We start from the raw sequence: 13,423 nt of genomic DNA, 5'->3' as shown, positions 1-13,423 counted from the left end.
CAACCCTTTTATTTGGGTACGATTTGGACTGCTTTCGGCAACATCAAACGAGCCATAGTGTAACTAAGTACTTGTTGGCTTGGCTCGCTTCCCTTCCATTGGATCCTGACAAACCAATTCTTTACCATTGTTTCCCTTATTAAATAATAGCAAAGAAAGAAAAAATGACTTTATAGAATGCAGGAAAAACGGGACAGAAAGGGAATAAAGCATAAGGGATGAAATCTCATTTAAGCACTAAAGTTAAGCGAAAGCGAGGGAAATACATTCCACGTTCGTCAGTACTTACATGCCTTCCGCCAACTTTTAGGAAATAACATTCTCAAAATGCGAGATTTTCAGTTTGGTAAACGAGGCTTATTTTTTTCATTTGGTATACGCTGTTTACATTGATTAAAGTAGATCTTGAGCTTGGTATTTCAATTTCTGAAATTCCTTCTGATAATGTCAAAGACGATGAAAACTTTCAGTTCAGAATTGATTGCCAATGGGTAAATGCGGACGAAAAACGTACAAAGTATAATTATTTTGCAGGTGAAGAAATTGCTGTCACTTACTTTCCAGCCGAAGAATCGAAAGTAGCGCTTGGTGATAGCGAAGCGATGAAAGACCCTTTTTCCCAGGTTATTAAGGAACGCGGAAAGTTTTCTATATCCCAATACATCCGCCCTGAGGAGAGAGATACTTTGACTGGTCCTTTTCCTTCTAGCGGCGGTTCTGTCTATAGTTTCACCTTTGCAACCAACGCTACCCACCCATACCGCTATATAGAATTTGAAGAAAAGGTCCCAAACACATTTTGCTTTGCTTCGAGACCAGTCTCAAAGAATGGATCTAATAGTGAACCAGTATATCTTCATTTTGATTCAGTTTGGAGTCATAGAATTAGTTGGGGCTCTAGTCTTGATGATAATTCTGCTCCAAAAGATGCTTCTTATTACAGCCCTTTAATATTTACCTTTGGATTCCTTTTGCTCGCTATTTGCTGGATTTATGCGATGGTTTCTCAACGATCAAAGGTTTTCCCAGCGCAATATGGACTTTTGCTACTCACCATTAGCTCTGCTTTTGGAGCTCCATTTTTCTTTTGATGGACAAGATCTTGTGAAAACCCATATCCAAGTTTTTGCACTCTTTCGAAAGTTGAAGAAATCAAGAAATCGTTTGATATATTTACTGAACGTCTGGTGCTATATTTTATTGCTTTCGGTTTTGGAGTATGGCGTCCAACTCGAGGCAATTTAGTTTCGGGAGGTACGATCTTGTTACTTATCCCTGTAGTGTTCCATACCGTCCATAAATTAATCAATTGGAAGTTTTGGATACATGAAACATCCTTTTATTTGATTGATGAGTTTTTGAATGACTCGAGCAACAATTTAATTTGGATGTATGCAATTTATCATTTATACCAAGCATTTACATCTGGATCTTGCATGAAATCGAAGCAGTCCGTAAGGTTGGTAAGGCATTCTCTTTTTTATTGTGTCGGTATGATTACGTTGCGTCCTTTTGTATTGTCATATTTTACTACCAACTCATCGTGGCGTCCTGCTTGCATAGCTCCAGGCATAGAGGACTTTATATATTGGATAATCCGCTATGGAGCAGAAGTTTTAATTCCTTGCTATATATGGCGCCCTTCACATAATGAATTGGTCTGTTACAATGAGGAAGAATATATAGAGTCCAAATGAACCAAGATACGAAGTCTAAATGCCTGATTTTACCCAGTTACTAAGCGATGAATCAGAATTTAATTTAAAACTTTTAGTGGCAATTCCCATAGCGTTCAATTGTCTGCGTGAATATTTGATATCAACCCTGAGCATATTTTAATGATACCCGGCTGCTATACATTGGTTTTTATCGAGAATTTAGCAAACTAATATAAAATATCCAACAAAAATTTTCTCTTTGAGTAAGCGTTTGAAACTCGTTGAATCAACAAGGAATTTGTAAACGTCATTATATCTTTTCGTCTTATGAACGCGCATTCATAAAATTTTGACTGTAGATCAGGTGAGCCAACGGCAATGCGGAAAGCTACTGAAGGAACATAAAAAACGTTTCGACTAATCAATTCATCAAGAAATGAACATGGTGATTTTCATGAAAAGCAGTAAGAAAAAGATGTAAACAAACGCGAAATAGCAACTTGTTACTTATTGTTGTTCCTTTTGTATACGATAAGATGATGATTTTGAACAACAATGTTATCCTGACAAAAATGTTGAGTAAGAGAAGCGAAATTTCCTGCTGGTGCCAAAACTTTTTTTTTCCTATAATTCCTGCCAATAGGGCTGATTTCGACTTTGATTCTAAATGTTTGGAATAATCAGGCTGAGCTGCTTTAGTTTTGGCTGCACTTCTGTTGAGTTTTGCGTTTGCGAAATTTTTACATCGAATTCAAATTCCCTCAAAGTAAAAGAGAGTAAAATAACGATAGTAATTGAATCAGTGGCTTTCTCAAGTTTATAAAGGAGCATCACTGCAAAGCATCAGAAATACTAAGCTATCGTTTATCATCAACAGCTGTTTGCTAACAAAAGGCAGTCTTTTATCGAATTGCTGTCATGGCAACAAGAGCCTTGCTCAACTATATAACTTTCGTGTATATTGCCATTGGTAGTACTGGAGCATTACTTGGGCGAATAATTGGCAGTATTGGACTATTCTTTGGTGGTATTATTGCTTCTTGTCAAGGTTTTTATAAAGTTTTTATATTGTATTGGATTTGAGATCAAATGCTCAACTAAAAGCAGCAGTTCGCCTACACTTTCGAGATATCAACAAAGAGATGATGTACTAACTCCTCCGCTGAAATAGAGCTGCAGTGAAATCCTACCACTCAAATTTAATGCCAATTTGTTTAACTTTCTTTCATGATGAGCTTTAACTCTTCCGATCGAGAGTTAAATAAGTGAAAAAAGAGAACATTACAAGCGGTCTATTTCGACCGAATATTTATTTTTGTGTCTTTATTGAGCATTTTTATACATTATCTATTAGCTGATTTGGCTACAACATGAACCTTCAGTGTTGGAAATTCACGGAAAACATTGGACAAGGCATGCTTGCGTTTTCCGCCGGTTGAGAGGCGATGAATGGGTTAATTTTATTGTAATAACATAACTAGAACGAACAGTAAAACTGAGAATTGCTGGTATCACTTTAGATTCATATACAAGGTTATATACTGTAGTAATAATTGCATTTGGATATGATGGTTTAGTCTTTAATAGCAAAAGGTGACTAATGAATTTACTTTCAAAATAGACCTTTTTTTATGTATTGTCACCTGGCAAGTAACGATCTGCAGCAAGTATACAACAGTTCGATCTCTTCCATGACATTTGCAAAAGTAACTAAAAGATAAATCTAATAACTTTCAAAAAGTAGAAAAAGTAAAGAAGTTTACAGCACCCCGGATTCCCATGTTGTCTCCAACCATAGTACTAACGAGGCCCTCAGACGCTTAACTGCAGTGATCGGACGGGAACTGGTGTTTTCGCCTAGGTATGGCCGTAGATGTTCACATAATGAAACTTTGTTGAATACTAACCGCTAGCCGATCTAAAGGTTCAAGTTTCCACCATACCGCTTTTTTATTTACCAGCCAAAAGGATAACATGTTACCCTAGCAAAAGAAGTAACAACGATTAAATCTGATACAGCGAAGAGTTTCGAGACGACGGTAAATAGAATAATGAAAGGCACCAAAAGAAACTTAAATTGATTGATGCCCGTTTCACTTCAGCAAACTCTAGCCATTGCCATTGCAGTTTCATTTCTCATTTCTTGACGATTTTAAACTGTTTTCATTTCTTTGTAATGTGAATTGATTGATTTAGGTGCTTTTTTGTGGGCTTTGATGCATTTTTGGTTTTTCTACTACCTACTTTGGGTAGTTTTCGCGATTCATTGTGACCGTTTCAAAGACAGCTGAAAATTTCAGTTTCTTCTAATAAAAATGAATGAAAAAGAGAAAGAAATGCAGCCGGAAGTTGCTAAACCAACCGAATCTCCTTTCTGGGTTTCTCCTACCAGTTCAGACAGCTGCTTACCGTCATACAGCGAAATCGACTATTCGTCTCATGTGGATGATTTGGAAAAAGGTTATTTATGTTTACGTCCAATTCGCGGTCCACCATGTTCTGAAAAGAAGAGTCAAGAAGCGTCCATGAATGCTTCTGAAAATTCCAACATGGAAGTATTATTGTTAATTATCTGTCCAGCAAAGGTTGCTAGGATTCCACAAGCTACTGTCAAAGTGGTAAATGAAACTGCTCGACTTGTCTGGTGCTACATTTTTGCATTTGTGCTGGATTTTGTATTTTCGGACTTTCTTCTTTTTCCTTTTATAAAGAAGTCAATGGAAAATGCATGGATTCAGTGGAGTCTAGCGGGTCTTCTTGCCATTTTGGCTTTCTGGATTTGCGTATTTGTTGTTTCATGTGAGTTGATTTATAGATATTTGTTTTGAGACTTTTACTAATGGATCAATTATAGACTTGTTGGATCTTTTCATTCTGTCACTAAATGTTCCCATCCTGTTACTAAATGGGTTCACTGAGTTAATTGGAATTATTAATCCCTTGATTGCTTCAATCTTCGGTTTCGACACGACGTTGGAAAGAAACAACTTGGCGGGTGATAATCCCATCCCACTGAATACAATCCCATCCGAGTCTCAAAACCTATCAAGTGACCCTAATACTCTTACAGATGAACAACCATCTTCTGAATGCGTTGAACAATTTCCGGAAAGACAGCGAAAACCAAGTCAATCTAGGGATGTTGAAAACACTGGGAATTTGGAAAGCAGCTGATTCCTTGGTTTCGGACTCTATCTTCTTTCGATATTTTTAATTGGTGAACTGAGAAATTGAGAGGGTTCTTTTCATTCTCTGTTTCATATTCAGTATTTTTATGTTACGTTATCTTCATTTTAACACACTTTTTTACGTTCGTTTTTTGCATAAATTATTTATTTTGTACTTTGCATTGCTGATGTCGTTAGATGCGTGGTCATTCTTGATGCTACGATGAAATCGTATTGACTTTGAGATAAGTGAACGTTAAGTGAACGTTTACATAACATGGTACGTGAATAGATTGTCATTGTTTCACTGGCAATCCTTTCGCTGTGTGATCTGTACTTTAGACCGGGACGACAACTATGAATTGACTTTTCAATGTCCCTTAACGAGTATCATTTTTCTTTTTGATTACATCTTGCATCTGCGTGACGCTCCATTCTCCTCTGTGCTTTTAAGAAATAACATCGTTACACTTTTCTTCTTATTTGTTTGTACTGTAATTTTAGATGTGTGCCCTTTTCCTTTGTATTGTATTAACATAGCACTTCATCCATTGGTATGGCAGTAAAGAGCTCAACCATGGAAAGAACCTTTTTGAAAAAGAACAAAAAGAGGAGGAAGCCTACAGCACCCCGGATTCCCATGTTGTCTCCAACCATAGTACTAACGAGGCCCTCAGACGCTTAACTGCAGTGATCGGACGGGAACTGGTGTTTTCGCCTAGGTATGGCCGTAGACATCTGTATAGTCTTTTTAGATTACTTAACATTTTACGACAATCACGTTTGTGCTGTTTGATTTTTTTGGAAAACGTAATTCTTTAATTTGCATACTCGCCTTGGAACTGCTTTTCACTTTCGAAGGGCACGGGTCGCTTATGATCCTATCCTATGTCTTTAGAACATAATAATTTTAGTTATAATTATAATTGTAGTTATAAATAACGCAACTGAGAGAACACCTAATTTCCCATCTTGTATTCAAGCTTTTCCGGTACAATTTCAACCGGTAATGGGAACTTGTCGTTTCTTTCAAATCCTCATGTCGTCTCAAATGTTAGCGATTCCTTTTCCGTAGACTGTAACTGTATCTCTACTAAATCTATTACTAGCACTAGCGCTAGCAAATAGCACTAGCTCTACAATAATGATCAATCGCTTTCTGTACATTTGCTTAGTTATGGATTGATTTCGTTAGGCTCTTCATAAGAAAAAAAAAAAGCAAAAAAATTCAACAACTAGGTCCTTACAGTCTCTGTGTCTTGGTCACTCTCATTACATGAAATTAATTACGTTCGGGGCCCCGCACGTAGTTAGCTGTCTGTCGTACTTCTCTAATTTCTTTTTCTTCTACCAACTACCAAACATAAACTACTGATATTGCAAATGGGTCTTATGCGAGGTAAAAGCTGGCTGTTATGGCTGCTTTCTTTCTCTTACTTCTTACAAATAAACAGTTATCAATCCAATCCTGAAGATGAAGATGAAGCGTTCCAACTGACTTTATTTTGTCAAGGCTTTAAAGTGCAATCAGACTCGTTGTTGTATGCCGCATTTAGTAGTTGGTGGGATGATGAAGATGGTGGACCAAAGGCGATTACCTTTTTCAATGCAAAGGATTGGGAGTGTGCTTTGGGTTCCTTAGACGAGAGGGAACCTTTTTCTGCATTTTTTTCACAGCTCCAGGTAAACCAACTTGATACTTCTATTCATATTCCTCCGGAAAAGCGAGAAGTGTGGTCAGGTCCATTTGAGTGTAACAAAACGTCGGTGATGAACTACATTATTTCGATCAATGAAACTCTTATAAATAGACACTTTCAGATAAATGACTCGGATGTTTATTGTATTGCTACAAGGCCATTGACAAGCTTGGGTTCTCGTGCTTGTGTTTCTGTTGGATATTTTTATGAAGATATCACTGGAGATCCCGGGTATGAACCCCATCCAGAGTTCGACTTTTTCCCAATAATTGTTACATTAATTACAATTCTCTTATTAATTCCAGCTTGTTTTTGGATCTACGCACTGCTGTCCCAACCAGCAAAAATACTGCCTATTCAATATGGGTTATTAATCCATGTTGTAAACATAGCGATTGGTATCATTATTAATATCTGTGATGAATATGCCTATTGTCATTTGAAATACCATATCGAAGTTTTTGTTCGTCGTTTACTCCTTATCCTTGCCTCTTTTGGTATTGGGGTCTGGCGGCCTGTAGAACCTAAATTTCTTTTGAGGGTTGTCGCTGGGTTGTCTTTTTTACTTTTCTTCCATATTGTTTCCAATGTGATTGATTTTGAACCTCTGCAATTTCTCGAAATATGGATAAATAATTCCGTTTCCAATGTTATTTGGTTGTCTTCAATTTATATGCTTTATAAAGAACAGGATCATTTCAATAATAAATCTGAACGCTCTGCGAAGGTTTGTAAGCATTCACTAATTTACTGCGTCGCTGTTTTTACTTTTTTTTATTGTACAAGCTCCTTTGATAAATTTTTCTGCTACTCTAGGAGAAGCTCCTTAGAGACTGATATTATATATTGGGTTATTCGTTATTTTATTGAAATCATTATTCCTTGCTATATCTGGTATCCCTCTCAAAATGAGCAGATTGCTTACAAAGAAAGTGTGGAACTTTAAAGTCCAAATCAGCTTTCTTTTGCTAATTTCAAGCATACTTAATAATGCGTCTATGGAAAAGATTCCATAATTGATAGACATAATATGCATTCGTTTTTTATTTCACGAATGATCTCATATTTCATAAAAATTTAATATTATTCTATTCATTTGTTTTGATTTCTATTGATGACTAGTTCAGAATAGCAAGACGGGGCTTCACTAGCAATGAAAAGTGTACAGTACATATACCATTATAATCCTCTGGAATACCTGAAACTTACTAGAGAAATCCAGGAAACCACATTACCAGCAACTTTTGCTTGATTCAAACTATTTTTGGTGCTTTCTTTGAGATCCCATGAACCCCTGCAGTGATCGGACGGGAACTGGTGTTTTCGCCTAGGTGTAGCCGGTGGACATTAGGCTCATACCCTCACAATATTTAAAACAATTTCTAGACTTGATTTAGACAAGTACTTGTTCAAATTGGTAATCTTACCTGTACGTTAAGAGTGAATAGCTCTTAAAACAAAAGAAAATAAAGTAGAATAAAGCACCAATTGTTGACTTAAAAAAAAATCAAATCGATTCTTTTCGTGGATAAAGTATACAAACCCGCTACAAAAAATTTTGCCCACACCAGGAATCGAACCTGGGTCGCATCGGCCACAACGATGAGTCTTAACCACTGGACCATGTGAGCTTGTTATACTAATTCAAACTATGTCTTATGTAACCATAAACTAGTTTAGTCTCAAATCATAGCGGTCAAGGTACATCGCAACATACAAGTAGAGAAAGGAATGTATGCTGAAAAGTGACTGCAAATTGATTCAATAAAACAAGAAATGGATCTTCAATATCCATATAAGAATACTCTTGTTTAGTTTTCTCAGCTTTTAGAATTCCTATTTACCAGGAAGATTTTTACGTTTCATTAATGAATTTTGTGATATCGATCGTTTTCGTTATTTGCTTTCTTACTCTAACCACCTGCAAGTTATTGCATTAGTAGCTACCGACAGCTGTTGGAAAGGCCTTTTCCTTCATTATTTTATTCTCATCTTCTTCTGTATGTCTCTATTTCATGTATTATAGTGGTGCTTCTTAAGGGAGCAGTCATTTTCAAAATCTTGGGAGTTTAAAGTTATTTTCACGCTCGTTTCTACAGTTCTTCCAATTTTTTTATTTTTATTTGGTCTTGTTTTGGTTCAATAGCTTTCTGTTTGAATTTCTTTACAGTTTTTCTTGAGGGCTGCTCTTGTTCGGTAGATGCCGTCGAAAGAATATGAGGTGGAAAAAGTCGTTGACGAAAAATTAGACCGGCATGGTAAGGTGAAACTTTATAGAATACGTTGGTTAAATTACTCTGCTCGAAGTGACACTTGGGAGCCTCCGGAAAACCTTTCTGGCTGTGCAGAAATTCTTGCTGAATGGGACCAGAAAAAGCGGAAGATCCAATTAGAAAAATTGGAAAAAACCGCAACACATAAAAAGGGTTTTAAGTCGCCACCTCGTCCTAAACTCAAACAACATCCATTACCTTTACGAAAAGAGGCTCGCTCTGACAATACAACTTCTGACCTCAAAAGTAAGAGGCTCTCAAAACCTTCTGTAAGCACCGCTCGTAAACGCGCTTCCTCTCTTTCATCAAATCAAGAAAAGCGGCATCGTCCCGAGACTAATCTTCGCTATATCAAAAATGATAACTCAGACAAGGAAAAGGAAACAACTAGCGAACCATCAGATACCAAAAAAGATATCTCGGATACATTGAATGAGCCTTTTACTCAACCCTTGCATACCACGTCGAACTTCACAGTAACTAATCAAGTTGGCCCTGTGAGACAAAATGCTTATAGTTATCTTTCTTTCTACGAAAAAAAGGAACTGTTTCGAGAACGTTTAAGAAACTTAGAAGGACCGGAGATCACTTTGGTGAATGAAGTAGATGATGAACCTTGCCCTTCTCTGTATTTTCAGTTTATCACAACATATCGGCTTACTGAAGGCGTTGTCCCTCCAGATCCGAATTTCCAATCCGGTTGCACCTGTTCTGCTGATGGTTGTAACCTAAACGATCCTTCGCGGTGCGAATGCTTGGATGATTTAGAAGAGCCAAAACAATTTGCTTATGATGCACAAGGAAGAGTTCGGCGCGATGCTCCGGCTGTTATTTATGAATGCAACTCCTTCTGCTGTTGTCCACTGAGCTGCCCTAATCGTGTAGTACAACGTGGTCGTACTCTTCCTTTAGAAATTTTCAAAACCAAGGGAAAAGGTTGGGGTGTTCGTTCTCTTCGATTTATTCCCTCTGGGACGTTCATTACTTGTTATCTGGGGGAAGTCATAACCTCTGAAGAGGCTGCCAAACGTGACAAAAATTATGATCAGGATGGTATTACTTATTTGTTTGACTTGGATATGTTTGAAGATTCGAGTGTTTATACGGTCGATGCACAAACTTACGGTGATGTCTCCCGGTTTTTTAATCATTCTTGTTCGCCTAATTTAGCTATTTATTCTGTAATACGTAATCATGGATTTAGAACTATATACGACCTTGCTTTCTTCGCCATTAAGGATATAAAACCTCTAGAGGAACTTACTTTTGATTATGCAGGAGTGCGAGATAACTCTTCACAGTCTTCACAACAATCTCAGCAAATGAGGTCTTCTAAAATACGAAGGAAGTGCAAATGTGGAGCTACCAATTGTCGTGGATGGCTATTTGGATAAGGTCTTGAGATTTTTACGTCTTTTACTTTCCCAAAGTTATAACGAATACTTTCAGGTATAGACATTTCTATTATAGTTTGCATCACGTTATCAAGTTAGTCAATAATTATATAGATTCCTTGTTGAAAACAAATAGATTGTACTATTTGTACGAATAAAAGCGACAGGAGAGAATGATGGCCGCTGCCATAAAATTATGTTACGAAATTATCGTGTTATTAAAATGGTTTAGGCAGCAATTTCAGGGACTACAGGTTCACGGCTGGGTTCCGGTGCTATGATGCTTTGAGTACTTTCCTCAGCAGGGACTGATCCATTGTGGTTCTCTGTCGTGGAGTTAGCTTCGTTAACTGTCTTCACTGCAGGAGTGCTTGTCGGAGTTGGTGGCTCTTCCGGTTTCACAGCAGCACTATCAGTACCAAGAGATACCACTTCTGCATCAGCGGGCTTATCATGCTTCTTTTTGTGCACGAATTCAGTAAGCTTGCGGGAAAGTGAAGTAGGTAAGTGCTCAAGTTTTGCCTTTGTATTTTCGAAGGGTTGAGTTGCCTTGCTTCCTTTTTCGGTCTGTACTGATTTTTCAGACTTAGCACTTTTCGGGGCTTTAGGAGTCTTCCATGACTTAGAGTATGCAAGCAAGCCATATCCCCGCTTCTTGTTAGGGCTTTCTTGAACAGCTTCATTGCTTTCTGGAACAGCTTGCTCCGTAGTTTCAGGTTGTTGAGTAAGGACATCTGAGGGAGCCTCTGTTGCTTCCTCTTGTGTCACACCATCGGCAGCATCGTTGTTAACTGTTTCTTCGGGCTTTTCTTCTTGGCTCTTTTCATGGTCTTTACCTTTCAAAAGATAATGGAAGAAATCAAATACGTTGTCTTTAGGGCTCGTAGGTTCGGGCTTTTCCGCAGCTTCAGAAGGAGTCTGTTCCTCTTTAGTAGATTTTCCTTTGAAGGATGGGAAAAGAGAGCGTAAAGTTTCCAAAGGGCTGGCTCCAGAATTGTTTGCAATTTTGTTCAGCTTAGTCAAAGTTTCACCATAGGTACTCGAATTTTCAAGTTCCTCCTTTATCTCTTGTCTCTGGGAAAGAATGACGTTTAGATCTTTGATCCAAGCATCTCGACTTTGAGTGTTTAAGGCCTCCAATGTTTCGGTTTTTCCATTTTCGAAAAATAGCAAAAACTTGTTACCATTACCGGCTTCCACTTTTTCGACATCCAACTAGAAATTTTGTTAATGGTTTCATTTAATTGGTAAAAGGAACTTACCAGAGAAATAATACCGCTTGGGACGCTAGTGCACTGAGACTTTGAGTAGAAAAGTAACCCCTTGCATCCTTCAACTGCTTTGGCAATTCTATCAACATATAAACTTTGCGAATTTAATGAAGATGACTCATTAGCTTGCTCAGAACTCAAAGAAGGATCATCTTCAGGTTGCTTGTTGAGAGAACCTTGGAAGTGCTTTTTGTAGTAATAATTAAGATATTCTAAAGGCATAGGGGAGTCCTTAATGAAAAAGTATCTTTTAATAACATGACTATATGTGTTAGGTAATTTTTCTTGTGGATTTTTTTTTATGACTCACGGAATAAGGCCATTCGAACGGCAGTACAAGTAGCCTCCGGAGAGGTACTCGCTGGGCGTTGTCTCAATGACCACAGGATTCTTTGCCTTCTTATTTCCTTCTTCGGCGGGAGTTTCTTTAGGCTTATTGTTTTCCTCCTCAACCTCTTCCTTTGCTTGTTCAGTTGTTGGTTCAGGTTCGTTTGCTGCTTGCTCAGTAGAAGCGGAAGGTTCAGTTACCTCCGATGGAATCTCCTTGGCCTGAGCAAATCCTGAATCGATTTCAGAATGTTGCTGCAAACTTTCAGTACTTGGCTGATCAACCTGTTCAGGTCGTGCTTCAGGGCTTTGAGTAGACATGCTACAGAATCAAACAAAGCGTTCAACGACTCAATCTTGGGCGAATTGAAAAAAGTTAGTGTTGGTTAAAGAAAGGATGAAACCACCCCTCATCCTCAGTTTGTGCATGCAATGTGCGGGTACAAAAACAAACAAACAAGGGGACAAAGAAATAAACAAACAAAAACAAACAAATTTTCGAAGAAACATAAAGCAAAGGTGTATAAACAGCTTATTTAAAATTAATAATCTCTGTGCTTTTTAATTCTCGTTTCTTTCATCTTTCAATCCATTTGGGATGCAGCCCCATATATGTAGGCTTTTTCCTTACAAGATGGATCGCTGGGGTAAAGCCGTCTTGGTTTTATAAACATAGGAGTTACTATCTTCTTTCTTACTATCATGTTTACAGTTGGTTTTGGTTTTCTTTCGTTTCATGTGCGTCCATTATGTGATGGTGAACTCTTGCATTTTACTAATATATCCCTCCCTTTTTTTTTTGTACGAATCAAATGTATTTAAATAAAATTCTTTCTATAAAGAAGACACGAAAGGTAGACGCTTAGTTACCATTGAAAAGGAACATGCTGAAATTGAAATATGCTTTTTTTACGTGATGAAAGCAAGGAACTGAAACATTCCTTTTTGAGCCCTCTTATTTATTTATACTTGATTTGATAGTGTAAACGAGTTTTTCTTCATTGCATTCGGTCAGTAGAACTTCGCTTTTTGTTACATACTGCATTTGTTCAAGAAAAACATGTCTGTGAATTGTCAGCTTTGGCGCTCAAGATAATACTTGATGGATAAGCAATGTTATAGGTTGTATAGCTTCCATTTTGCTTCTCCAGATTTCATTGCTTTTTAAAGTTTCTTATGTATCTCTTGATATCCTTCATTTTGTTAGAATATACGGGTTTTTCTTCTTGTTTGACAATTCTACTTGCATAAATAAAGTCCGATTACGAAACAGTTGTTTATGTTCTCTTATTTGAAGTTTCTACCAATCTGGTATTGTTTGTTTACTATTTACCGCTACATACAGAGCTCATAATAATGCATAATAAACTACAATAAGGTCGCGCGTATAGAAAAGGTAATATATCTTTATGATTTGTAAACATAAACAAAAAAAAATCCAAGGGAATGTTTCTATGAAAAAAGGAGACTGCATCGCGTTCTATGGAAACTAATAAAACAGTTTAAAAGACAAATATCTATTCTTAAATTTTATGGAAATTGGCGTATTTTGTATGGTCCCTAATCCTCACTTCGTAAGCTAATTCAAAGACCTTTGTATGGAAATCTTCCAAGTATCAGTAATATCTAATTT

At 37.3% G+C, this 13,423-nt stretch overlaps 5 protein-coding genes and 3 non-coding genes across 8 annotated transcripts; 4 read left to right on the top strand and 4 right to left on the bottom strand.

Annotated features, from left to right (window-relative positions):
• Positions 1–327: 327 nt before the first annotated feature.
• On the top strand, positions 328–1,697 carry SPOG_02283 (uncharacterized protein; the record flags this gene model as incomplete). The annotated part of the gene is made up of 3 exons (XM_013168224.1): positions 328–346; positions 403–1,001; positions 1,158–1,697. 3 exons carry the CDS (start codon positions 328–330, stop codon positions 1,695–1,697), a joined length of 1,158 nt encoding a protein of 385 aa, XP_013023678.1.
• A 1,717-nt stretch (positions 1,698–3,414) lies between these two features.
• SPOG_16258 lies at positions 3,415–3,529 on the bottom strand. The gene has a single exon (XR_001203096.1). It is a non-coding gene; the product is annotated as a 5S ribosomal RNA (ribosomal RNA).
• A 215-nt stretch (positions 3,530–3,744) lies between these two features.
• On the top strand, positions 3,745–5,296 carry SPOG_02282 (uncharacterized protein). Its single transcript, XM_013168223.1, has 2 exons — positions 3,745–4,457; positions 4,513–5,296. The coding sequence occupies exons 1-2, from the start codon at positions 3,974–3,976 to the stop codon at positions 4,830–4,832; spliced, it is 804 nt and encodes a 267-aa protein (XP_013023677.1). The 5' UTR covers positions 3,745–3,973; the 3' UTR covers positions 4,833–5,296.
• A 146-nt stretch (positions 5,297–5,442) lies between these two features.
• Positions 5,443–5,557, bottom strand: SPOG_16257. Its single transcript, XR_001203095.1, has one exon. It is a non-coding gene; the product is annotated as a 5S ribosomal RNA (ribosomal RNA).
• Positions 5,558–5,786: 229 nt separating this feature from the next.
• Positions 5,787–7,630, top strand: SPOG_02281 (uncharacterized protein). The gene has a single exon (XM_013168222.1). It carries the CDS (start codon positions 6,209–6,211, stop codon positions 7,469–7,471), a length of 1,263 nt encoding a protein of 420 aa, XP_013023676.1. The 5' UTR covers positions 5,787–6,208; the 3' UTR covers positions 7,472–7,630.
• A 454-nt stretch (positions 7,631–8,084) lies between these two features.
• SPOG_16256 lies at positions 8,085–8,156 on the bottom strand. Its single transcript has one exon. It is a non-coding gene; the product is annotated as a tRNA-His (tRNA).
• A 290-nt stretch (positions 8,157–8,446) lies between these two features.
• SPOG_02280 (histone H3 methyltransferase Clr4) lies at positions 8,447–13,175 on the top strand. The gene has a single exon (XM_013168221.1). It carries the CDS (start codon positions 8,726–8,728, stop codon positions 10,190–10,192), a length of 1,467 nt encoding a protein of 488 aa, XP_013023675.1. The 5' UTR covers positions 8,447–8,725; the 3' UTR covers positions 10,193–13,175.
• SPOG_02279 (meiotic chromosome segregation protein Meu6) lies at positions 10,153–12,228 on the bottom strand. Its single transcript, XM_013168220.1, has 3 exons — positions 11,774–12,228; positions 11,455–11,725; positions 10,153–11,407 (listed from the first exon to the last, which is right to left on the bottom strand). The coding sequence occupies exons 1-3, from the start codon at positions 12,109–12,111 to the stop codon at positions 10,421–10,423; spliced, it is 1,596 nt and encodes a 531-aa protein (XP_013023674.1). The 5' UTR covers positions 12,112–12,228; the 3' UTR covers positions 10,153–10,420.
• Positions 13,176–13,423: the final 248 nt, after the last annotated feature.

This window comes from Schizosaccharomyces cryophilus (assembly GCF_000004155.1).
Source record: "Schizosaccharomyces cryophilus OY26 unplaced genomic scaffold supercont4.4, whole genome shotgun sequence".
NCBI lineage: Eukaryota > Fungi > Ascomycota > Schizosaccharomycetes > Schizosaccharomycetales > Schizosaccharomycetaceae > Schizosaccharomyces > Schizosaccharomyces cryophilus.
This window is presented reverse-complemented; position numbering and strand designations above follow the sequence as displayed.